Source organism: Vanellus vanellus, assembly GCF_965231255.1.
Source record: "Vanellus vanellus genome assembly, chromosome: 14".
In the NCBI taxonomy this organism is placed as follows: domain Eukaryota; kingdom Metazoa; phylum Chordata; class Aves; order Charadriiformes; family Charadriidae; genus Vanellus; species Vanellus vanellus.
The window spans coordinates 7783583-7811085 of NC_138919.1; the positions used below are offsets into that span (position 1 = coordinate 7783583).

General features: G+C 37.8%; 1 protein-coding gene across 1 annotated transcript; it reads right to left on the reverse strand.

The window, feature by feature from the left end:
- Positions 1–3238: 3238 nt before the first annotated feature.
- Positions 3239–26725, reverse strand: ZC3H7A (zinc finger CCCH-type containing 7A). The gene is made up of 23 exons (XM_082490575.1): positions 26645–26725; positions 25318–25421; positions 24129–24168; positions 23061–23258; positions 22352–22510; positions 20608–20688; positions 20481–20522; positions 19611–19644; positions 18807–19087; positions 16780–16987; positions 15758–15822; positions 14802–14994; positions 12931–13092; positions 12116–12312; positions 11781–11878; positions 10540–10721; positions 8585–8661; positions 7898–8031; positions 7434–7539; positions 6757–6865; positions 5808–5941; positions 5261–5424; positions 3239–3936 (listed from the first exon to the last, which is right to left on the reverse strand). Exons 1-23 carry the CDS (start codon positions 26684–26686, stop codon positions 3747–3749), a joined length of 3000 nt encoding a protein of 999 aa, XP_082346701.1. The 5' UTR covers positions 26687–26725; the 3' UTR covers positions 3239–3746.
- Between the last annotated feature and the right edge of the window lie 778 nt (positions 26726–27503).

Consider the following 27503-nt stretch of genomic DNA (forward strand, 5'->3'; position numbering starts at 1 on the left):
AGGTTTTAAATAAAGGGGAGGAGAAAGAAAACATAAGCATCACTGTAAGTTTAAAAAAAAAAAAAATATCATTTAGTAACAGACAGTAGAACAAGGAGGTGATTAAGTTCAGAAATCCTTCACTATACATTCTGTAATACAGCAAAAGCTTTACAACTTCATCTAAATTATCTGGTCACGGAGATATGGACTACCGAAACAGGAGCACTGCTGCTCACAGAGCAACTCATTCATAGACTTAAAATTCACCCGATTCAAATAACACATCCTCTGTGGACAGGCGAGAAATGAAGGCCTTAGTATATTTCAGAAGGAGTACCTGTGAATCAAGTGTTTCTTAGAATAAAAATTTGTGAGATTCTGCAGAACAGGGAAGTAATCAGATCCTTGTAGCCTTCTCCCCACTCCCAAAACTAAACCCCAAATGCAGCAGATGGTCTTAAATTAATATAGTATGACTTGAAGCACATCACAGTCACCTTGACCTAAAACCCATCCAGAACATTCAGGTCCCAGCTTAGGCTCCACAAACGAGCTGCCCAGCATTTACACGCCTACCGCGCACCACCCAACCCTCCCCACGACAAACACCGCCCGGTTCCACGCACACCGGCCTCCCCGCAAACAGGAACCGGAGAGACTTTTGCAACGAAGCAAGACCCAGCTCCCAAGAGGAGCACCACCGGACTGGGGAGGCGGGGGAATAAAATGCGCTTCTGTCAGAAGCAGGTGCGGGCGAGAGGGGTGCCGACACCAACACACGAGCCACAAGAGACCCCTTTCCCCCCACTTCGTGCCCCCACGGCGGCGCGGCGGGCTGGGCGCGGCGGGGGAAGGGTCTCAGCCCCCTCAGTGCTGCTGTGGCCACGCGAGGTACGAGCTGGAGCTGAGGAGACACAGTTTTCTCAGCAAAGCGCCCGTCCCTCAGGTGCAGCCAACGTACCCACCGCCACACCCCGACGCCCTCCGAGGAAGACACGTACGTGTCTCAAAAACACCGCCGCTTCTTCCCCACCCCCGCACCACCGCGGGGAGCGGGGCCCTCCCCCGCCCTGCCCCGCCAGCCCCCGCCCGGCGCGGCTCACTGGGCCCGTCGTCCCCCCCGCCGCCACACCGCCCCGCTGGCGACGGGGGTCCCCCACGACAGGAGAACGGCCGCGGTTGCCATGGGGCTGGTATGCCGTCGGGGTCGGGAGGAAGATGTCCGTCCCCCGTCCCCCGCGTTCCTGACGCGACCCGGCGCCGCGCTCCGGCCTTACAGCGCCCGACCATAGAGCGCGGCGAGGCGCGCGGCCAGAGCGGGCACAAGGGGCCGCGCGCCGGGAGGACCGCCGGCCCGGACACCCCGCGCTCCGCCCGCCGCCCCCGCCGTTACCTGCAGGTGACTTTGAGTGCGACGAGGAAGGCGCAGCCCAACACGATGGCGGCGCCGCACAGCAGCTCGGGCCGCCGCGCCATCTGGGCGGCGCGAGGCCGCAGCCGAGGGGCAGCCGCGGGACCGGAGCCGCCGCATAACGACATCGCCCCCGGCCGGGGCGGGGAGGGGCGCGGGCCACCGGGCCGCTCCCGCTCGCACACGTCTGCCTACCGCCCGCCTGTCAGCCGCGGCGGGGCGGGCGGGGAGGGCCCCGCCGCCGCCGCCCAACCCGCCGCCGCCACGTCGCGCCGCCCCGAGCAGGCGCACAGGCCCGGGCGGGCGCGGCCCCGCGGGGAGGGCCGGGGGGAGGCTGGGCCCGGCGGCGGGCCTCCCTCGGTAAAAACGCGTTAAGTTGCTGGCCTCCTGCTGCCCGTGCAGGAAGCGGTTAACATTCCCTCCGCCGGGATCAGGAGGTAAATAATCGCCCAGCGACTCCCCCGCTGCTGCCAGCACCGAGCCCCCGCTGCAGTCATTAAAGATTTCACACCGTCCGTAGAGAAGAAGGATTTCATGTTTAGTTTTGTCTAGAATTACTTCCAATAATTTACAGAGCACTTATATTGAACAATGAAAGCATAAAATTGAGAAAACCATTCAGAAAGGCACACGATACAATCAGGTTTTGTCACAGAAATAACAGTGTCCGTAGTACTCTATTTCAAGCTCCGTTTATTACAAACAAGGTAAAAATCAGCATTGCAGCAGGCGGTACTTCAAGCCCCAAGCTCCTTCCCTACGCAGCCCGTACGCGGTACTCAAACGCCCTCAGCCCAGCCTGCGAGGAACGCTCACTCTGCACATTCCCCTACGGCTGAAGCGTGAGGCTTTGCTTTAATATTCGTTGTGCTTTTATTCCGTGAAGTGGAAGGGACGCAGCGTCCAGGCTGGGCACGCGTATGGGTACCACCAAACTTTGGTTCAACACTTTTTACATATGCAATATATGGCCAATGACTACATTCAAACTACCGACGTCATTCTGAAAGCTCTTCTAATTACATAAGGTCAGCCAATAACAGAGAAAAATAATCTCGAGGGAGAAGAAAGTCATGGGGAAAAAACCCCAAAACTAGCTTTACATCTTTTGGATAAATAACTGAAAGAGCTCAGTTAAAAGAAAAAAAAAAAAAAAAAGGAACACACAAAGCGAGCTGAAAGCACCATTTGCAAAGAAGCCGAAATGCCAGAGAAGCTCCAGCGACTGTAAAACCCAAAGGTTCGTCAGTCAGAAGCCATTTCAGCCCGTGAACGCTCTTCCATTTTCCCATGGTCCGCAGGAAATGGAATTTGAAGTGCTGTCCGCCTCGCAGCTGAGGTGGTGGTTCATGCCCAAGTCAAAAAGCTGAAAACACATCCCAGCACCACGCAGCTCCAAAACATTTGTCTACTTCGCAAGTTAGTTGGTCACTGTTGTTATTTTAGTGATGCAATGAGGAAATGACAATACAGAAAACTGCAAACAAGCAGCTGGAGACACAAATACCAACTTATGAAATTTTTAGCTACAGGTGCTCAAGCTTTTGCTAATCAGCAAATCATTTGTTTATTTTTACAAAAAATCTCAATCCTGAGAGGCTACATGCAGAAAACAGCTTTGTGTAAAGTTCTCTTTATTACAGGCAACATTAGTCCATACAATAATACACAATACTGACATACAAGTGTAATCTTTCAAAATCATCATTTAAACAGCAAAGACCAAGAAACAGAATTTTAACTACTTCATTTTCAAAAATTAATACTTTTTTCCTCCCAAGATCCTTTTTCAGTAAATTATATTGAAACATACAAATAGAGAAAAAAATACCCATTCAACATATATTGTAGTTAAATGGTTATTTTGTTTAAAATCTTTAATAAGAAAATCCTTTTTAGCAACCTACATATAGATAAGTAGCAAACTTTGTTTTAAACAAATCCTCTCCATTAAAAGATCTGAAGAATTTTCATCCATCATTTTCTTCTTAGCCCATAACACTCTGTTTTGTAATACCTTGATACCTTAAAGTTTTTCAACTGAAGGACTGATACTAGGGGGGTTCCTAGACATTATAACCTCTCTTTCCCCCCTTCTATTTCCTAACTTTCTGTCCAACAGAAGGTGAGTAAGCACGTAATACTTCAGATTTTTTTAATCACCACTCTGTTTCATGAGAGCATAGACAGGTCTGCTCAATCCCCCTAAATCTACTATATTTTGCTGTTCAGGAGGAACAATATATGCCAATAAAAGCAGAAAACCTGCAGCTTTTCTGTCACATGCTTTTGATTATTGTCAAATTTTCTGGTTTATGCTTCCAGCTGATAACATGTATGTGTCATCTCAGTATTAGTTTAAATCTTTAAACAAAAAACTATATTTTCCAAAGTCATTATCACTGGGAGCAATCAAGTGGTCTTTTCGTGCTTTGCTGAGCTTCATTCTTAAAACTTGTCTTCGTTCTTCCCACTCATGGAGTTCAGCATTTCCATGGGCAAATTTACAGTTGTTTCCTTCAGTGCAAGTACCAGCCATATATCTGTTAAAACAGATTTCATATAGCGTTTTTATAGAATTATCATGAACACTATTGTATCTAGGAATTTGCTTCTGGTCATGTTTTTCAAATACGTTAAAATATTAAGGAAAAAAATATTGGAAGAGTATTTACTTTTTAAGTAAGATAATACTAACTCTGCTTAGCATTTGATTATATTTTTCTTTCCCAGCTGTCAAATATGTATAGAGGACAAGAGATGGCTCTTTCTGTTCTTCATGCTCCTACTTTACTGAGTCATTTCATGCCTGAAACCTTTAATTTCATCAGGTCAAATTATCAGGTAAATCAATACTGTATCATTTAACTTACTAAGTTAAAGAACTACTATGTTAAAAAATCCAACTAATAAATTACCCTTTGTTAACTGAAGTTGGGGTTTAAGTACTTAGTATGACTTAAGAATCTATTTTATCCTAGTACTTTTATATTATGTTATAAGCATGTCAGTTTGTATTCACTTTATACTGTATATATGAGGTCTGGTAGTGTTCAAAACATCAAATACATTTAGGACGTTACTTAAAAATTTAGTAAAAGGCCACGTAAGCTTCCATGCAAAGACCTCAAACAAAAACTAACTTGCTTTATATGCTGTGCAATTTCTAAAGATTGCTAAAAAACGTGCAAAATCTTTTACTTAAAATGGAGTAACAAAGGTATCCATACCAGCAAACTGAATCTTTAACTCCAGAATGCAGATTCTGAGATTTTTAGCCTTCCAAGATGATTCCAACAGTGGAAAGAACTTTCAAGAGATTTACAAAAAAATCTACTGCTGTCAGGTAAACAGTCTGCATTTGAGAATTAAAAGGAGCAGCAAAACACACAAACAGTGCTGGGGAAAACCAACAGGTCTTGGAAGTTCTCTTCCACACTTTCATAAATGATCCCCAATAACAAATACTTGATTTTAACAGATTTGTTTTCACGCTAACAACATTTCTACTTGCCTTAAAGCTCCAATATCACTGTCCAGCTAGGTACTGTTCTTGTGTTCCATGGGTAATTAATATGCAGATGCCTAGGTAAACTTGTAATAATACCAACAATATTTTGTGCAGCTGCAATAAACTTGCAACCCTTTACTAACATCAAACAAGTCATTTGGTTCCACAATTAGGCACCTTGTTGCTCCCCAAGTTCTAAATGTTAAAATCCTGTTAATTACTTCATTTCTTGTTGGAAGATGTATGCAAAGCAAGAAATGCTAGAAACAATGTGCGTCAAAACAAATAACCACCTTAATTATTTACACTATGAACTGTCATTTTTCAGCATCTTTGACATCTTAAAAACCACATACCTATCACAAATGCTAAAATATCCGGTTGGAAAGCGATACTGCCAGCAGTTTTGATCGTCCTCAGTGTGGAAAACCTTCTCTTTATGCTTTTCAGAAGAAATGTGACCCTGCCATTGCTTCTCACTATTACAGTTCTTCCCACACATCCAACAGTGAAAATCCACCTGTTTTACAGGGAATTGAAAACAAAACATGGAGAATTCAGTACTGTAAGCAAAGAACTGCTCCTAATACATTTTAAATGTTTTCTTTATGTTGGCCTGTAAATTGTTGTTTACCTAAACAGACATAATTATTTAAATAATCACCTGAAGTTTATGATCTCCATTAGCCTTAGAGGATTCAGAAGAACTGCTTTACAGTGTCAGTTAAAGTTTGCATTTAGCAGAGCTAGCTATGATCTAAGGAAGCACCGAGAAAATAAGGACAACAATGTATATTACTGACTGAGGGGGCAGGGGACACACGCCACAAAAAAACCCAAAAAAAACCAAAAAAACCAAAACCAAACACGTTTGAATTCAGAATTACACCTATGAATACTTACTGTAACTTCAGCATAGTCAGTTGGCATGTGAATTTGCTTCCCATTTTCTTTGTTTGCCTGAGCAGCTGTATCATCTCCTTTTTCTGGTTTTTGACTTTTTAGCCATATGTCATACAACTGCTCCAAGTCTTGAACTAATGAGAGCAGAAGCTAAAATAAGTAATTAGCAATTAAAGCAAGAGTTTGAGAATACTAAATAAATGACTGACACTGCAAGCATAATTTAGTCCCCACCTACTGTAAGAAGAAAAAAGGAAGGACACAATGCAGAGAGTTACAGAGTTTAGAGATACGAGCCAATAGCAATATGAACCTCTGGCCACTTACCAAGACCCATTTCTGCTTATCTAGGGGAAAGATAGATGTTACGCATTTCTGAACAGGCACCCAAAGTACAGGTAACAACTGTGCCACTAGGTAACAACTGTGCTGCTGTGTATAATATCTGAATTTTGAAGTACTAATATAAAGTGTGCTACAATTTGGTGTAAATTTAGTCTGCTTTCTTGCAGACCATGGTATTGTCGCTCACAGAGAGTGAATAGCAATTCCCAGTATATACACTGAGGGTAGGGGGAAAATTCTGCAAATAGCTTGCCCCTGTACGCTGGTAACAGAATCCTACTGTGTGCATGTAGCAATACAGACTATAAATACCAAACAATATTGCTGCGTGGATCAATATACTATTTGAAACACATCTAAAAAAATTGATACAAACGACATTATTGTTAAAGAACACATCAAACAACAAATATATAATATATAGCTATTTTTATTTAATACTGTTTTTGAATACCCAGTCTGGACTTACTCAAATGTTTAAAAAAGGCAACTGCAAAGTTTACTACAAAAGACATTGAAAGAAAATGGATTACAAAGTAATTGAGGAACAAGAATGAAAAGAACAGTTAGGTTTACAACATGTGAAGTTTGCTCTCCTACTTACTGCTGTTCTCCTTCATATAGGTCCACATCTCTCTTTCCTCAGGACTGTGAGCAAATGAGCAGTTTCCATCATACTGACATTTCTTGCCTGAAGCAATATGATTGCACAACTGGAACGTGAATTAAAAAAATATCCTTATGAATATAAAGTAAAATGGAGGAGAGTAGAAAATGGGTGGAGGTGTTCAGTCTTGGCTAATGTTTCCCCTCCCAATCAGACATTTATATCACATGAAAAATAAAATCATGTTTATTTTATAAAAAACTCATATATTGTCGTTAGAAAAAGCAAACTTTTGGAAGCAAGTATTATAAGTCCTTTTTGCCTCCTACCACATTACCAGACCACAGATATGTTTAAACTATTTCAGAGATATTTACTGGACCACATTACCAGACCACAGATATGTTTAAACTATTTCAGAGATATTTACTGGAAATAGTAAGAACTTAGTTAAATCACTTAAAAAGTTATTGACTTCCACTGATGAGAAAGGGTTTCAGTAATAACACGTGAGATCAGTACTTTTCTAAGGCTGAACTCTGTAGAAGCACTATTAACATATTCCCACCAACTCCCATGGGAATTTCTGCAGAACTTATGAAAGCAGCCCAATTACCAGTATTTTCCAGTTACCCTATTTTCTTAACTGAAACATTAGTTTTAGGTTAACATACATCAAATTGCAGAGGCACTTGTTTCTTTGCGGGAAGAGGACGAATGGTCATCCACTTCTTACGTTCATTAGACATTACTAGCACCACACGGCGATCTTTGGTCCATCTGAAAAACAGATGCATTCAATGAAAGAAAATACTATTAATAAAGACATACCGTGTACACAAAGAAGAACCAGGAAAGCCCAGAAAGGTTCTTCATAAAGCTTTCACCATGTATTTAACTAAATTCTACTGAAGCTTTACCATAACTGATCATTAAAAAAGAAACCAAAAAAACCAAACAGCCACTAAAGTGTTTCTCATTACCAATTATTAACATACTACAAACGACTGTGTTCTGCTTCAATGTGTTTTTTTTTAAATCCTTGTGTGACTCTCTCCTAAGCAGTAACAAAGTTTCCCCAAAGAGGTTTTAAATGGCTGACAAAAGGGTAAAATTTTCACTGTTTGGTCTTACTTACGGGTGTCTTGCCTTTGCGCTACAGTATTTTTTGTTTCTGTCTGGCTCATTAACTTGGCCATTTCTCCAGCACTGACCACAAACAAACTTCATCTTCAAATTAAGTGATCCATATTTCGTTTGGTTCCCAAGGATCTTAAGCCAAAAAAATAACAACAACAATAAAAGGTATTTTGTATCTGCAAAAAAATCCATACATAATTAGAAATTAGCCCCTACGATAAAAGATTGCAACACATGTTGGGAGGCAGATGTTACACTGCATGCCTTGTAGTAGTTTAGCTTGTAATTTCAAACTAGATATTTCTTAACAAATGCATTTTGATTTAACTTATTTCTGATTTAGGTATATGTACCCAGAAGTTGTGATAATATATACCAACTCAACACATAGAAGTCCTACATATTGAAAAGACAATTCATTGCCCTATGGCGGCTGACATGGAAATTATATTTAGGTTTTATGTTCTGCCTATGACAGAATAAGCAAAGCAAAAAAGGAATTGCTTAGAAGCAAAGTAGGCATTTTAGGGTAAGTGGAACAAGCCAAAGAAAGCCTACGGTGAAAGAGATTATTTGAAGAAAGCATTAAAAAAGTAATTTCTAACATAAGGTGCATTATACAGAGACACAGAAAAAGAATTATCAAAATCACTATAGAATTAGTTTAATGGAAAAATGAAAATACCTGTGATCCATGTGCACTAGCTTCCATGTTCTGCCAGTATTTCTTTGATTCTTGAACAATAGTATCATGTGAAATAGCTGTAAAGGAAGGGAAAAAGGTCTTGAGCACTTACGACTGTTGTAGAATTTCAGACATGCTCAAATTGGAATGCTACTGAGGCCCCAAAGCTTTTATCTATTTTTCTTTTTATATATTGTATACATATACACACAGTCACGGATGTGGGTGTGGATATACATTTACATCCATACACACACACATATACATACTTAAGAATTTCATGAGGGCCTTTGAAACAGAAATATTGTATGTATCATCACACTGAAAAGCAAACAGAAAAGTTTCCTAAATTACAGATTGCTCAAATAAGTTAAGATGCATCTTTGAGTATTTATTTAAACAATGTACTAAATCTCTAATGACAATTTAATTAGAAAAGCTACATTGTATTATGGACCACAGAAAAACTATCCAAAATGCAAGCTGACAGGCACTAGATTGCCCCTGCCTTCTTTACGAAGATTTTAAACAAGCTCTGTTAATCCCATTTTGTTTCAGAAAAAAACATTCCTATAAATACTTTGGCTAAGGTCCCTATCGGAGCTATACATTGTTCACACACACTGTAATATTTACTGCTCTAATTTCACACAGACAGTCATCTATGTTTGGATTTGAGGGTTGGTGAAGGGTTTCTTTCCTGAGGGAGCATTCCTTTACTTCTCACATGCAGAAGAGGAACCTCGTCCAAAGAGCAGAGGCTGAGCTTTAACTGACTTTAGCTAAGCATGAGGGCAGCATGAACCCATCATAAAATAAAAAATACGCTGTCCTTGGTGAATCCAGTTTCTTGGAGAACCCAACCCTTATTTCAAAATAGAAATTATACAGTAAGTATTTGCTATCCTTGACTTTGCAGGGGCAGCTGGTAAGAAAATAACTGTTTTACTTTCACACAGAAGCTTCTAAAGGCTCATCCCAGGAGAGAAAACAGGAAATCAGCGAAGAAGTCTCTCTCTATTTTACTTTCTTCCTCCAAAATTATCAGGTTGAGTCAGTATGACATCTTGTGCCAGTACGCCTGTATGAGAATCTAGATAGAATGCTGAAGCAACAGGGAGCCTCTTCTTCAAAGAAGGGATGGGTGAGGATAAATCACAGACACAAAGGGGCAAAAATGCCAGAAACACTGTAAGACATCAGGATCGCCACGTTTCCCTTTTTCCTCCATGCATCACAATGATCCAACGTGATTACTTAATATGTAAAGTACTGCTGTCATACAGAGCTACGTAGGAAGAATGAGCAACTGTCATGTGGTACAAATTATTTCCTGCTAACAGTTCCATTGCTTTTTTAAAAAAAAAAGAAGTCATGGAGACTTGGAGTCATTGGAACTCATGATCAAGGAATGGGCTGTAAGTAGAGACATGTCATTATAAAGCTATCAGCTAGAAATGAAGTAGTAAAATTTGTTATCCTCAAAGAAGCCAACAAAAACAAGGCAGATCAACAAAAAGCAGCCAAAATGTCCAGCGAAAGCAAGAAAAATAGTTACGTTTTATCAAGACATACACTAATGAGAAAAGAGTAGCAAACTGGAAAGATCTATTTTCTGGCTCACTATATAAGAATATTAGAATGGCAGTAAGCTAAAAGAAAGGTTTAACTGTGAAAAAACTTGATTCTTGTACTGGGGGATGGAGGGAAACAGTGGTGTGAATATTTCAGTGTTTCTTTCAGTGCTCTGTGAAGAAGAAATTTGACCAAGATCTTCCAAACTTTGAAGGTTTAAAAATAAAAAGTTTTACTGTTTATTGAATACGCTGTGTGAAATACTCCAGCAAATTGTACGTGAATGCACTGATCCCAAGTTGCTAATTTCAGAAGGGAGTTGAGACAAGGAAGAAATGGCATTACAATGAAGAGTAAAGGGAGCATTTCACAAAACACACCTGTTTCCTTTTGCATTATCCAGACTTTGAGCTCTACCAGACTGTGGGCATAAAAGCATTTATCCTCTCGTAAGCAGCCATAATGCACCTCATGTCTGCACAGGTCAAGCTGACATCGAACTTGAAAAGGGCGGATTTTGGAATATTTCACCATAGTTTCTCGCAAAATGTGGACAAGGCACCTGTTTTGAAAACAGTCAATTTTAGAGATTCCTTAAAATGACTTTGTTCACGCGTGGAAAAACACATAAAATAACCATCCCTCATGACAGATTTTAAATGTATTTTAAACACTTTTTACTTGAAATCAGAAAGCCAAAAATGTTTCCAGAAGGAAGTAGCATCTAATTATCATTTCTAGGCTGAGTAAACCAACATCATGGAACAGTACTCTTGCAAAATCCAGAGGTCTCTCTTCTGCAAAGCATTCCTGAATTTAATCCAACTGGACTGGTTTCCAAGAGGGAAAGCATATCATGTCCACTTTGGAGTGTATATCCTGATCTAAATACAAACACAAGTACTTACTTTTTTGTACAACACCGCTAAAGAAAGAGTTATGCATCACAGTAACAACCTAGCTCTTATAGCACCGGCGTTTCGTCAATATAGGGAAGTGGAATACAAACAAAGCAATTCAAATGCTCCCACTTGCGTATCCATCATATAAAAATGTCTGTTAATTCTCCAAAACTTGTTTAACACTATCACCACTACGAAGTCCTTGTTAACTTTCAAAGAATAATTTAAGACACTTTCCTCACACTGTTTTTTATCAACTGAATTAATAAGGACTATGGTCTATTTCAGACAGAGTAATTAAGTTAAACCTGTTCTTAATTCACCGAGTCAAAACTACAGCAAAATAAGCAAAACAGACCAAAGAGAGCAAACTTATGAATTCCTATATTAATTTAACATCACACATCTGTTTACATCAATGCAGCTCACCAGGTAGATAAGCTATCAACAAACTGACACCAAACTCAGTACAATTCAAATGTGAGGGTGGATACCACTAATTTTGAATGCATTGATAAATAAATCGTTCACTTTCAATTTAGTTATATGAGACAATCCTTGTTCAGCAGGTTTGTCTTATCAGTACTGCCAAAGCACAACAGTCAGTTAGCAAGGAAGAGAAGTTAATCAACACATAAGAAACGAAAGTCAGTATTAAGAAATGCCCTGAAACCTTTGCTTTTAATTTGAAACTTAAAGAGATGGTATTTCGGACATACTTGTTATCTTCAAAGTCATGCATAGCAGGATGAGAACAAGATGATGAGTTATCCTTGTTCCTTTTGCTTATTATTCTGGGTTTGTGATCAAAACATTTCTGGAATACAAAAACAGGTAATTATAGAGTATGTATTTTACAGATTTAAAAATATGCCTTACCCTAAAGATTTTAACAGGGACTTCAACTAGTCTCTAATCTAAAAACTAGACAGACTATTATTGAACATGTATTTCAAAGTTTACAAAATAGTCATGCATGAACCAAAGCATTTCTTTCCAGGTAATTTTATTATCTATTATCATTTTTATTGTGTCATTAGAAATAAAGCAGCACCTCACAAAGAAACATAAATAATCCATGATGTTCTTGAAGAAGTCGGGACACAGTCAAGTTGATCTTTCCGTTTCCTCCAAAAAGAGCTTCTCGACTAAAGGCTCCTTTGCGCTCCAGTGTCCACACATCTATCTCCTCTTGGCAATATGCAAACGTGCAATGACCTGGATATCTGCATTCCTCTTCAGCAGCAACATCTAACATGATAACATTGAATATGACATTGCTTTTACACAACATTTATTGGAAATTCATCTTAAAACTTCCACTATCTCCATTTCTAATGTTTTTAATAAAGAAGCTACATCTGTTGTAGATAGGTCACTTAGTTCTAGCAGACAGAAGCAAAACCTTATGCCAAATGACTTGCTGAAAATATAAAACTCCTCCAAAAGACTGATGCACACCTCCATCAACTATCCTTTTCTCGTCTAAGGCAACAATGCTGAGAACCCAGAATACCCTTTGCTTAAATACAGTCAGATATAGCTGTTAATTAATCCACGAGTCATCTTGCTTACACCGTATGTAGACGTCCGTACTGCAAAAGTCTAAGAATGCTTTTTTGTTATTGTTTCGAACAGTAATAGCCCAGCACTCAGAAGCAACGTTATTCATGATGAAGAACAGTAGAGAAGTACAGTGCATGTTCTCTTAATAATCACATTAATGGTCAAACATGGCTCTGCTTTCAGCCTTTGAAAATATAAACAACCCAGCGAACTTCCTTCTCAGCCTCCCATGAGCAAGAATAAAAACTCGTTCTATACTTCACTGTGGAAAAGCATTAACATTTTACTACCTATCACACTTACCTTTACATATATAATATGGTCCCACATACTGTGTCTTTGTTGGTCTCGGACGTATTTTTTTCCATGATTTATCTTCAGAGTTTTTTATTCTACCAATTAGAATGTCCTTCTTACATTTATGTTCTAAACTGGGATGGTAAGCATAATCCAGTAATTTGGGACCTGTAACAATCACAGAAAATTGCTTATATTTGCATAAACTGCAGCACACTTTTAGCATTTCCATACACAGACTGGCACATAAGCCCAAAAGCAAAGTACATGAACACACTGTACAGAATTCCTATTTGCACCAGCAACTCTGAAGAACCAAAAATCATTAACAGCCGTGTCGAGCAGAATAGAAAAAAAACTGAATACTTACAAAAGGACCAGTCTCGGCAAGAAAAAAAACCCACAAGTTATTTGGGGAGGGATGCTGTGTTACAACCAGATTACTTTGGGACAGCAACAAATTGCTGCCTTTTTTCAAATTCCAAAGTATACGTTTCTGCAACACTAACTTAAAACTTAAATTGCTTCTTTATAGTAAGTCAATGCGGATGAATTCCAAGGATCAGTAAATGGCTCTCAACCTTCAACTTTTATTGTATTAGAATAGTTACTATGTTCAGAGACAAAACACGCTAGGTAAGTACACATGTACTAAAAATTTAAATGCCAATCCCAGAACTTTGTGATTTTAGAAACAAAAATATGCATAGCTTTAAACTCTGTCTTTAGGATGACACTGAAGTGAAGATTACATTACCACTAAAACGAAGAAATCGGGGAGAGAGTCTGAAGATGAGCAATGCTCGGTGAATTTGGTATTTAAGGGACCACAAAAACAAGAGTGTGACCCAGTTTCCCTGGACAAGAAGCTGATGGAACAATTTCAAAAGTAGGTAGCAAAAGCAGGAGACACTTAAAGGCTTTGATAGAGATGCAATGAAACAGAAGAAATAGATGCTTTGATACAAAAAGTCAAGATAGGAATGTGCTAAGTACTCCCACCAACATTTTATAGCTCCTGCTTTTAATAGCACACGTTCTATGGTTTTCCAAATATCGTTTCATGGATTTTTCTTGTAAAAATAATTTAAAACTAATATAAAAGTTCTTAAAACTACAAGAGTCATCTCCTAAACATCTTGATACAATTCTTTATAAGATCCATTACTACACTGCACTTTATTAGTATATCAATATCAATGACACCTATGACTTGAAGGACAATGCGTATTTTTAAGATTAGTCTTAAAACCTATTGCCTCTAGAATACGGCTCTGTTTAACAGCAATAGCTCAGGCCTAAAAGATTAGTTCTATTAAAGCCCAATACTGGTTAAGATCCTTTGAGTCAATACGCTGGAGTTAATTATTACTAAGGTTTGGAAGCCTCAGGATTATGATTTAGAATTAGTTTGAAAGAACAATAAAACAGATGGGATGTGAAGGTTACCAGGTACTTTGAACTGCGGTTCAATTCCCCATGGCCAATCAGAGAGAGTACTGAGAGTTTTTTTTAGTCTTGAGCAAAGGTGTCATTCTTCACAGTACCCTGGGGGTTGGGAGGAAAGCGAATACAGAATGTGAACGACCTTACATAGTAAACCTACAGGTTGGGAAAGCGTGTGGTGATTTGTGGTGGTTTTAGGAATCAATCTATTAGGGCAAGAAATAAGGACAAGAAGAAAGAAGATAAAATAGTTATTGAAACATTTTACCAATTCCTTGATCATAAGACCGTACTACATCTGCAAAGAACAAGTCAGGATTAACACTGTTTAGAAGCCAACAGTATTTTAAACTTATGAACACTAAAATTTTAAATGTATGCTTTTTAATCTTTTAAAAAAATCAACCCAATTGAGTCCAAAAGCTCCTTACCTTTTTTGACAAAACATAACTGACAGGCCTGTCTTAGCTCATGTGTGCCTTCTAATGGGTTTCTTCCCGCAAGGGCTGAAGATACAGGTGTATTAGCAGTTGTACTGCTAAAAACATTTGAAAAGTCATTTCTAGGTTGGCCTGCAATTCCCATGTAATTTTCAGACCCAAACAAACTACTAGGGCCATTTATCTGTCGGAAGAAAGCATATTTTACTTGATCCATATAATTTAATTTATATACAATTAAAATTTAACCTACTGAACTTATTCTTCAAAGCATAAGAAAGACTACGCACAAAAAATTCAAAATACAAACTTCACTATGTGTCTGAGAAGAGGACACAGAGATTTTACAAACGCTATATACCCAGCACCAACTAAGCGTATAACAAGACCCACCCGGTTACAGGGAGTACAACAGCCCTTGCCAGGCTAATTATTACTCCATCCTGGCTCATGAGGATACCATCCTTCATGCCACCCTTCCCCACAAAATCAGCGGCCAGCAGAATGATTGAAAATACACAGCACAACTAGATCACAAAGATCAGATAGATTCTCAGACACAAGGCAATCTCTGCTCTGTTCCTCTACTAGGACAGCTCTCCAGGACTTCTAACGTTTGGCACTCAGGCCATAAGAGATTTTCTCTCTCTTAGGTTGGTTATTTTACACTTCCACAGTATTCCACAGCAAGTCCCTCAAAATGGAAAAGTTGCTTTGACAGTAGTCAAAGTTTGCATATATAAAACAACCTTTGTAAATATTTGTGTTCAATTACTGTTGCTGTGAGCTACTGTACAACTGTTTTCCAAGCCAGATTCATATGTTATTGGTAGAAGTGCCTCTTTTTTAAAAAACAGAAATGTCTACTGTAAAAATTAAGATCTATGTTAAGCCTTCAAGACGTTAACATTTAGACTGATGTGAAAGACAACGTGAAAAATACTTACAAACAATGGGGAATTATTGCTGCTAAGTGTTGGTGTTCCATCCCTGGAAGCTGAACTTGAGAGGTCTAAAGGAATAAAAAGAAGGTTTGATTATATCATTTCCCCAAAACACCCTATGCCAAAAATTATTTATCATTCCTGAGAAGTATCAAAGATTTGGGTTTTTTTGTTTGCTATGATTTTTTTTTTTCAATTATGTAAAAGCCCAGTGTAAACATCTCAGCTGAAAAATTACCGGGTAATCATCTTCAATATAAACATCTGATTACCATCAGCAGTAGCTTCACAGGCATATGCTGAAGCAACATGAAGATACTTGTGTGGTACAAAAAGAGTAGGTAGATAAGCAATACCTGACTAGCAAAAATGAGGAGATGAAGGAGGGTTAAGAAGATTCTTCTATTTTTAATTTTATTTTGTAAATTTGGCTTCATTCTAAAGAGAGCATGCTCCTGTAACACTGGTAATTAGAGACAAAACTTTATCTTTTCTAGTTCACTGGCTATTTATATCTTATTATACACATTATTTCACATACCCGATTTCACTACATAATTATAGTCCCTAGAGTTTGAATCCAAACATGTAATACTGGTATCATGTCAGAGCACATAGTTATATTACCCTTTTAGAATTCTTGTTTATTGCCAAATCATCAGAAATGGTTTCAGCTGTAAGAACACATTTATTTAAAAAAAACAAACTCATTCCTTCTTTATCCTTATTTACCTGAAACAAATAATTTACCCAATAAATGCAGAAAAACTGAACAGAGGAAGCCTGGAGCATGCTTATGCAGACCCCAAGTAAACAAAAGCTTTTTTTTTTTCTTCTAAATTCTTGTGTACAACCAACACCGATTACCAATACTCTCAAAAACTGTGAACACAGATCAAACGTTACGTAAGTGCTAAATATTACTGAACAGTTGTGAAAACTCATTTGTTAAAAATAGTAGCTATTTGGCTCATGCACAACTCACTTTCATCATAAAAGGTTAAACATTTAGACTCATGTCTCACCTCTTTTTGGGTCACTGATTGAAAAGGTGCTTAATGGTGAACAAAAATTTTCTAGTGAAGAAGCCAAAGGCTGTGAAAAGATTTCTGAAAGAGAAGGTGAAGGAACAAATCCTGCACTAACTGGCAGCGTCCCCAGCAAAGAGGCAGAGAAAGGTACACTAGGAGCTACACTTCCTGCAGGAATAGGTCCTCTGGCTCCTGTAGTTTGCTGGAAAAAAAAAAGAAATTTAAAAAGAATGTTCACACAAAGCAAAAAAACCTCTCAGGAACAAAATACGCAAGAGTATTTCTTTTAGTAAAGTTCTTGCAAAGTTTTTATATACCTACTGAAAAACAACAATAAAAGGTACACTACACTACTGTAAGAGCTACAGTACACTTGGAGAACTACAGTAATCAACCCCTAAACAATGCCCTAATGCAAGGAATTATCCATGAATCCACCACTTCAATGGTTCAATTACCTGAAGTTTAGTAACTTAGTAACAGATTTGCATTTTTTTATGAATCAGATCAGAGCTGAATTTCCAAATTATGTTAAAAACATAAGACAATAGGAAAGAGTAGGAAGAGTCAGAAATCTACATGATTTTTTCTAAATAAAGAGAACATAATTCAACTTGCAGTACAGTAAAGAGTTAGGAGTTAGCTTTGAAATAAATCCTCAGATATAATCAAATGATACCACATTCTGCAAAGGCCAGATCACGTTTTTTTTCCCCCCATGGAAAATAACATATCCTTCTGCACACCTTTGTTAAGGACATTACCAAGTGGGAGAAGTTTCCCTCCCTCCCTTTTCCCTGTTGCCCCAGAAACCTCCCCCCTTGTCTGGAGGCTGACCAAATTGGTCTGCACAGAGTTGGGCCAATGTGAAACTCCCTCTGTTCCCCGAGTTGTTAGCCTACGACTGAAAAATTTCAGTTGGAAGGGACCTACAACGATCGTTTAGTCCAACTGCCTGACCAATTCACAGAGCTTCCGAGGATCTCTTAAAAATAAGTACTTCCTGCATTTCTGAAATACACTCTACCAAACAAAGTGGATACAACAGAAAATTAGAAGCCAAAGTATTTTTTGATTTAAAGATTTACAACTGCATCCACAGCTGAATGAGGAATTAAAATCACAACTAACTGAATAATTACATATGCCACAGTCTCATTTAACATCGCAATGCCAAGGGCTCCACATGACTGGCAGGGCCACAGCAGAGTCAGTAACCTTGCTAGTAAGTCCAGACCTCTCTGCTCATCAATCAGAGCTCTCATTTCGACTAACAGTTGAGAAACTCTGTATGCTTCGCAGACTGTTCTAGCTCTGAAGTGACAGTGTATTTAAGAACAACTCTTCACGTAACTACATTCTCCAATAATCTCTTCTAAGAAATATAAAAAGTTAGACTCATGATGGTCTAACTATTTCTGGTTATCCAGGAAGTGGATCTGGACAAAGCTCTGCTTGCAGACGCTAGTGAATGTACCAGAAGACCACAGCCAAGTACTATTGTCCTGCAAAGCTATTAGCAGAAGTTTAACTATAGCTTCTACGGTGACAGACTGGGCACTCTAACACACTCTCAGGTTCTGAGAGGGTTTATCTGCACCAAAAAATCCCAAACCCAAACCCACACCAGCCCAAACTTCAAACATCTACTTCACTATTCAGAGTACTTCCTGGAAGTAGAATCCCTCCCACTGCAGTAGTACAGTAGTAGTACAGCAGTATTTCTGGGGAGTATCGGAGTATTTCTGAGGTAGTATCTCCCCCCCAGGAACCTCGCTCAGGTTTTCCAACACACAAACCCAATGTAATTGTCCTTGGAGCTCTGCTGGGTCCTGGCATCTCTGCAGCCACATTTGCAAGAATCTGCACCTGAGAAAAATCATCCCGATCATGCGCAAATACAGCTCAGTGTAACTAGGAAATTTAACTCCCACTTCACTACGAACCCAACTTGATAAAAACACGAGATTCCACTCGTAAGAACAGTCTTTTGAGAAAGAAAACAAACAAAAAAGTCTTACCATTACACTTGCATCCGGATCAGGCACAGAATCAAGTAATTCATCAAGTTCTTCACCAATAATTATGTCTCCATCTCCACAATCTAAACATGCTTCTGGCATAGAGAAAGAAACATTCCCTCCATTTGCCAACACTGCAGAAGGCAAAGAAACCTTTTCCACTTGAAGAGGCATAACAGAAGATAAAGATGGTACAGGTACTGATGACACTTTAGACACTTCAGAAACAAAGTTTGATGAAGAAGCAGCAGAAACCATCTCTTGCTTCTGGTCAGATAAATCTGAAACAGGTAAGATGGGAATGACTGGAACTTTTGTTCAAAGATGTAAAAATGTCTTGCACAACTTTTACCCTGACAATGTGAGGGGTGCAGGAGTGGAGAAACATGAAGAATGTTTAAGCAAAACCACATTAAATGTTTTCAGCTTCCACTAACTTCCAATTCATGTGTACCTATGTCTTGGTGTCCATATGTTACTCGAACTAAAAAAGACAGGAAAAGTTACAGATCTGATACATTACTAAATCTTTGACATATTCTCCCCTCCCTATTTTTCCCAGTTAAAGAGAACAGTGTGAGACAATTGCTATAGGAGCAGTGACAATCAAGTTGAGGAGACTGAAAGGAAATTTGCTCAGCCCCTTAAATGTGTAGCTTTAGAGGTAAACAGATCAGACTTTTTACCACAGATCTTTCAAATGACAAGATCAATTTTCTTAAGAAATTTCGTAACGAATACAACTCGATACGCACGGCATATCTAGCTTCCTAGCATTAATACTGTAACACAACCAAGACTCACCTAACTCAATATCTTCTACAGAAGAAGAAGAATTCTGTAAGTAAGAAAAAAATACCTCTCAGCACTTTGCACAAGAGCCATTAAAAATTTTCAAACACATATTTACAGACTAAGGATTCAAGTCCTCAAATTCAGGTTTTAGAAAATTTGAAATTTATGAAGTCTAATGGAATTTGAAGGTCAAACACTTTTTTAGATAACGCATCCATCTGCAGACTGAAATCCACTCACAGTATCACTAAAAACCTGCAACCAACCATCAAAAATGAGAGTGATACTTCAGGGAACAAAAGAGTCTAAACAGTGTCTTAAATGAGCTGTTCCTACATTTCCTCATTCAGTTACAGCTACATTGTCTATATTCCTTTGAAAAAAGTCCGTAAGATAAAGATTAACTCCTTTTCACTACTGCTATTCAGGCACATTACAAATAGCAAAATAAATGCAAGTTCAGCTGCTAGTGAAGGTCGAATTTGGAAAAAATGCATCAATGAAACGGGACTTTATCCCAGCACCCTTCACTTTGATAACTGTCAACTAAATAAATACATAAATGAATAAATAAATAAGCAAGCACATTAACTATGCCCTTGCCTCAAGACATTAAAAGTAAATATATTTATTGTACTGGATTTAATGTCTTAGCTAACGTTTATTCTACAAAGATAACTTAAATGATAATCTTACATCCTACTCTGTCATAAATATATAGCAAAACTGAACACAAAGATCAACAGAACCCTAAAGTTCAAAATAACATCTTATATCAAATGTCAATTGCACAATTTTCACTTCATCATCATGAAATTATGAAATAATGATTCCCTGTGGTTTAAAGTCAGCTTGCACTTGGAACAAGCAAAACCTTACCTGAGTTGATACATCGCTAGAAACTGAATTTGAGGAAGGTGGCTGCAATGAAAAGATACCTTCATTAAATACAAAATTGATATCAAGAGAGGGAAACCTCATGTAAAATGTTAAAATAAAATCTTACCTTTGCTCTTACATACGCTTTCCTTATTTTTAACCCTAGTTTCTGAGCTAGTTCTTGGGTAAGCTTAATCACACTTTCATCCTAAAAGAAATAAATAAAATTTCATAATTTACATGTACTGTCATCTAGTCAAGACGTGTTTACATCTCAGTCTATATTCTGCAATATCCCTATACGTAGAACGTCTCATAATGCATCTTTACTCTTCCACAAACATACGGGGCTGCAAGCTAACGCTGAAAAATACAGCTACCTTCAAGCAAAATTACTCCAATAGTTGGAATTTTTTAAAAAGCCAGAAAATAGACAGTATCTTTCTCTTCCACTTATTTGAATTCAAAATAATGTAAAAAATGTTTCCAAAACCAGAAGTTCAGAGAAGTGGGTGGGTATTTTTGGGTGTATTCAGTTTTGTGGGTGGGTATTTTTTGTTTGTTTACTTGGGGAGGGTGTTTGCTTTTGAGGGGAAGGGGTTTTTTTGTTGTTTTGTTTTTACACAAATTCAGGGCCACATTTCTGATTACCATAATGTGAGCTACTACATAACACTGATGAATATTTAATGAGAACTCTGTATTTTGGCAGTAATTGCATCATACAACTAGAAAAGTTGAGTTAAAAACCTGGTCCTATTTCACTCTGTCCTATAGTTATAATAACTATCCATTAAAATTATTTTAAGATTTAGTTTTCAGAACATGTCCTATGGCTAGAAAAAGCTATTTATAAAACTTTTATAAAGGCATATAAGCCTTAAGCAAAAACATTCAGATCTGGAGGTGAAAAGTGAGGATCCAAAGTCCAAAGTTACACATTCAGATAAACTGCTCTGTCTTTGGAAACACAACTGAAACCTTCTCTATGTCAAGAGGTAAACCTATGCTCAACAGCTTGTCTAGCAATTTCACTGTAATTTTGACACAGTATTCTGTCCTGTGATCAGTCTATTTTGAGCAAAGCATGTAGTTTCCATCAGCATTTTAGTTCAAGTCAGGAATGCATTTCTGAAGTCAATCTCTTAATCGTCCTCTCACTGCATTTTAGTTTGCATTACGAAGTGTCTCAGAGAGCCAAATTAGATTCATTTCGGATAAAACGAAATCAAAAGTGCTGCAGGAGTGCACTTGGTGCACTCCAACTGTTTTTAAAAAAAACCCAAACCAACAACAAAACAAACAAACACAACCAACCATGGAAATCAGATTCTCAGGACCAGCATTTCAGTCTGCAGAACCTCTCCTATTGCACCACACGCTGCTTGCTGATATAGATATCGCCTAACATTAGAAGTGCATAGTAAGTGATTTAGATGGAGGACAATGCATGGACAGGAATGTTACTAAATGCTTGGAAAGCTAAAATACACTTATCAAAAGAAGCGATATTGTATGTTATAATTGTGTGTGTTTTTTCCTCATCTCATGAGTATTCTTCTGACTGTAGAGAATTTTAAACAATTAATTCAGTGGTTCTAGTGTTTATTGCAAATGTTTATGGCACTTGACCCTCACTGCAAATTGACTGCTTCTTGTGCTGAATGTTAACACAACAAACTGAGCTTGGGTACAGCTCTGCTACCAGCCTTCAGTTCCACAACAAAAATAATTCTTAAAGGAACAAAAAAATATTTTATTGCATTAAAAAAAAACCCAAAACAACCAAAAAACCTTCAATGATCTTGATGTAAATATGTGTTTTCTGTATTAAATCTTTAAAAAGAATCCTCAATATATAATTTACCTACCTGCGGCACAGCAAGAGAGCATTTTGCTACAGCATCATAAGCCTTCTTGTACCTTCCCAGTTCATTCAAAGCTTTTGCTTTCCGATAGAGAGCTCTGAAATTGTTTTCATTCAATCTTAATGCTATCTCACAATCTTCTAGAACTTTTTCATGCAATCCCTATGAGGAGAAAAAAGAAAAAAAGGCGCTAATCAGAACTATTATCATTGGAATACTGAATTTAAACTGTATTAGCATAAGGTATTGAAACACTGTAAAACATTCACCAAGGCCACTGCACACTGCATGTATGAGTTTTGCTAAGTCACCAACTTGTGCAACTAAAAAGAAGCAGAGCCATCATTCTTGTAAAATCCAATAATAGTTATGAAGACAATTTAGCTCTTTCACAAGAGCCACCTTATTCCACAGAGAAAGCAGCAGACTCGGGTGCAATCAGCAGTATAAATGGATAAAAATACTGTTCCATCAACTTCTAAGCCTAGTATGACTCTTTTATGTTAAGATTATAGTATTAGTGACTAAAAATCTCTCGATGGTTACACTTGTAAAAAGAAGAGATTAAGGAATATGCCAAAATGATGCTTTGAAACGTGCCAATTCTCAAACCAGCACCAAGAGCTTTTCATTCGTGAGGAAACTTTCCACGTCTTCATACTCTGTAAGTGCACCGTTCTTGAGAAATCATACATTTTAAACAGAAGCTTACCATATTTGAAAAACATGCTATCCTGTTCACGTGCAGCTTCTCTAAAATATCATCAGAAACATGGATTTCTTCAGAATTAGCATAATCAGCTATATTTATAGCTTCTGTATAGTGACTCAGTGATCCTCTCCAATCACCTTCTCGATACACATCATTCCCTTCATTAAAAAGATTCCTAACAAGCTCTCGTATAAATAACTGGAACAAAGAAAAGAAACACTCATCAACGGCAGTATTTGTTGTTTATTTTCCGTATTTCCAAATACATTTTTAAATAGAAAATTTATACTTGTAACTTCACAGAATCAAAATGAAACGCAAAAACAAAATGCAGAAGTATTTGTCTTCTGATGTTTTCCAAGATAATCTCTAATATTCAACACCACAATACATGTAAATAAAAGAGAGGATGAAGTACTGAGAACAGAATTACTGTGTATAAATAAGTTAAAAATGACATATAATATATATGTTCCCTACATTCTTTGAGCAAGCAGCAGCCACAGCAACTGGCAAACCAGCAGTGCACAAAGGCTGCTTTTGCAGAGCAAAAGATTTTTTTTAATCTAAAATGTGAACGACTGCATTTTTATCTAGTATGTTCTCAAATCCAATGAAACCATCTACCATTGGATAAAAATGCTAAAAAGACAAGTCTGAAAATATACGTAAAAAAAATACGCAAAATAACACGTACAGAAACAAAATACATTATGAAGATTTATGTGACTGAGGTCCTTTTATCTCACTTTTGCTGTGCTACTGTAAACTTTACTCAGAATAGCACATTGTTTCATCCAATGAACGCCCCAAATTCATCCCTAACACCAGTAGAGAAAGAGTTAATCTGAACTCCTATATGAGTACTTATATACGTATGTAGCACATATATATGGTCCCGGACATCCAAATATCTGAATAACTGTATCACAATGTAAGTAGTCCAATACTGAGACATTTTAAATTACCATTCATACTATACCGTTACTTAAATGATTAAAACCAAAAATCTATAAAGATAGGCCCATATTAAAAACCCTTCTGAAAATTCAAAAGTAATTTCATTACCTCATATTGTTCTTGCGTCCCTGGATAGGGCAAAGTAGATCTAGAAAAAGAAATTAAAACATTTACCTATTTTACATATTGCTTAAAAGATGATCACATGGGAGAATACAGGTTCTTACGGAAAGCAGCCTCGCTTGCTGCAACAGGCCAATCGCTAAACACTGTCCATTGTCTGCACTGAACAAGGAGGGAGTGCTGTAGGCTAGTTTCGATTAAACAACTGTGTTTTCTTATTATTAATGACTCGTTTTCATTTAAAGTTACAAAGCGGGTCTTAACTCTGCTGTTCAAAACGTATTAAGGTTTTGAATGCTATGAGTTTAAAACCTCAATGTTTGTTTAAAAACAATTTCCTTCCTCTCCTTCACTGTGCAGAAACATATCTGTGAGGAGAACTGCAATCTTCTTCTAAGCATTATAAAATGACAAATTATCTGTCAAAAGAAAACATCAATTTTAATTAAGTCATACCAATGATAGTACAGGAATTTTAAGAGTTCTTTTGTATGGCACACAACAGAGGTATTTATTTGTAACTTTTCAGGAAGAAAACCAGGAACCCTTTCTCTTCCCATATAGGTTATCTAAGAATCTGTTTCTAAATAATTTTTAAAAGGGCAGGTTTCTTTTTTTTTTTCCCCAAAGAATGCTTTATGCAAGCAGTGAACTAGTGTGAAATTTCACAATTATTTTAAGTTAGCCAGGATCTTCTAGAGAAGAATTTGGCATTGATCCAAATGAAAATTAACTACTAAGATGATTTTTCATTAGGTTAAATTTTAGCTCCAGAGAGTTGAAACACTTAGGCAGCGGTGTTCATCCTTTTCCATCCCTTTCAGTAGCAACTCAGTCTTAGGTGTAGCTGTCCATACGTCTAAGGTGGATTTTCAGGCTAGCCCCATTTTCCACCCAACAAAAAAAATCAATGCTGCTTTTTCTCAAAGGCAGAAAAGGAATACCCTCCCACCTACAATCTGCTCTGCATGGGGACAAAAAGGGGTTCTGTCATTTCTGGAAGACTGCTCTCCATTTCCACATTCATGTTAGAAAATACTCTGAGGACAAAGACAGGTCCTTTCTCCTTCTCCTCCTTTCTCCACTGGTGCTATATTACAAGGTGTTTCCCAGAGCTATCCATCTCATATACACACGTGTATAAACAAAGAAGCATAAAACCACAAAATCATACTCTATAAACTGGAGTCCTTTCTTAATGTCCTGTTGTCTAGTGCTCCTCTCTTCCGACACATTGGACATGTTATCCTGAACATCCACTTTTCGGATATGCCACTCCTCAAAAAGGAAGAAAGATAAATGGCTGTTAATATATAGCAGTTTGCATTTGGACCAGAAGAATCCAATCTCACATCAGCGCTAAGCCCATCATACGAAGATGAGACTGCACCACAGCTTGAGAGAACACGCTGCAGTGCTCCCAGCGATACAGGCAGAAGCCCCAGGTCAGAACAAACCGCCCCTCTGTCAGTGCCCGGGTACACAACACTTGCACAGAAAACCTTTCTTCCAACTTCTGCTTCGCCTTTGGTTTTCCACTTATTTACTCCAGATCATAGAGTCACGTTTGTGAAACTAAGCCAAACTAGAAGCGCAGCTTGCGTGCATTACTGCTAAACCAAGCTAAGGTTCCACCCTGTCCCCCTTTAATAGCTTTATACTTCTTTTATTGGTTTGTTGAAGTAGAAATAAACCCAAGACCCTGGCGTATTTATTAATAAAACCCAAAGTCATTACAAAACTACCATTAAGTCTAATTCTGGAGTCTCTTATCATCACCCAACCGCTAAGGTATAATTAGAAGCAAACTACTACTGCTTTAATAATATCTACCAGTCGACCAAGGTGAAAATCTTGGAAACTTTACCAGTAGCAAAGAAAAACTGAGTTACTTCAATGTAATGCCACATTGTCAACTTGACATTTAAATCCAATTTAAGTAGTCTGAATCAGTGATTTTTTTTTTCCTCATAGCTTTCACTCACTGGATTTACAAATACTCAAGTTAAATAGGCCAAAACGATCCGTATAACTTTCAAGATAAGGCTAATTAAAGTATAGTTTCACAGCTGCATACAGTTGTGACTAACCGCAATATAAGAACACAATTTATTTTTAGAAAAAAGATCAGTAGGACAAAGGTTCATTCTGAAAATACTAACATTCAGTAAAAAGGCTTTTAACTTGGGGATTTTATTTAAGAAAATTACTTTTTGTAGGAATTTATAGTTAAAAGAAAAAGGGATTGCATGCAGTACATTTCTGTTAGTCTCGAAACTAGGCTAAATAAAAAGCCAGTATTTCGTGCCAGATTACCATTTCACATCAACAACAGAAGAATGAAAACAAAGTAAAATAAAAAACAAAATAAGCACCAGCAAACTCAACAAAGCCTTGAATGAGAATAGAAACGGATAGATAGAAGATACCCTACTTTCTCCAAATAATTTGGAATAATGAAACAATCTGAAGAACTTTCAGCTCTATTAATGTTTACAAACCTTTTCAAAGCATCTTAAACCAACGTATGAAGTCCACACCATTTCAGGTCACTGAGAGTTAGCCCTATCGTAACACATTCCTAAAACAAGCAAAAGAAACCGAGTAATTTTCTTACGGTCACTAAGCAAATTAATGGAAGCACTTCAAGGTCCCCATTTCACCTCACCTCCTACTCTGACCTCTAACATCAGCAAGCTTTAAACAAAATAAAAATAAGAATCACTCTCTAGATAAATATCATGGACAGTTACAATAGTTCACTGACATGAATTGTTCAGATACCGCTTGTTTAGGTATATAAATAGCCCTCAGTAATCTACTCTCCAGAGAGGAAATAACCATGAACACCTTTTGTAACTCTTTTTCATGTTATTTTATGCATCATCTTTTCTTCCACGAGTTAGTAATACATACTGTCCTTTTGGCATATACATATGAGAGACTTTTATTATAAGATAAATGTTTTAACACATAACAATAGTATATCTATAAAGAAATCTAAATGTAAATGCCAAGAGGAATAATCGGGAATCTGAATATTTTTTATTAACTCATTTGTGGTTTAGGTTTTAGAATTCAAACTAGGGCTAGTAAGAGTAAGAAACTCTCACACTAATCAAAGACAGCAGCAGTATCAGCATACGCTTTCCCACAAAAATAAGTAAGCTACTTAAAACATATTTTAGTCCCCTGAATTAACAGCTGACAAAGTAATACCCTGCCAACACACAAGTCTTGCGTATGTCAAGATCTGGGCAAGTACTAAGATCAGCTTTACTCTACTCAGCCCCAATACTCCACACCAACAACTTGCAAAGAAATGAAAAAAGTCCAACATAGTAACAACTGTATTTATTT

Excerpts from the sequence above, each read along its gene's own strand:
- ZC3H7A (XM_082490575.1), bottom strand. The coding sequence starts at position 26,686 with ATGGTGTGGACTTCATACGTTGGTTTAAGATGCTTTGAAAAG. Across the intron at positions 8,662-10,539 it reads GATAATGCAAAAGGAAACAG|CTATTTCACATGATACTATT; the intron begins GTGTGTTTTGTG and ends CTTCCTTTACAG. Across the intron at positions 5,425-5,807 it reads CTGACTATGCTGAAGTTACA|GTGGATTTTCACTGTTGGAT; the intron begins GTAAGTATTCAT and ends CCTGTAAAACAG.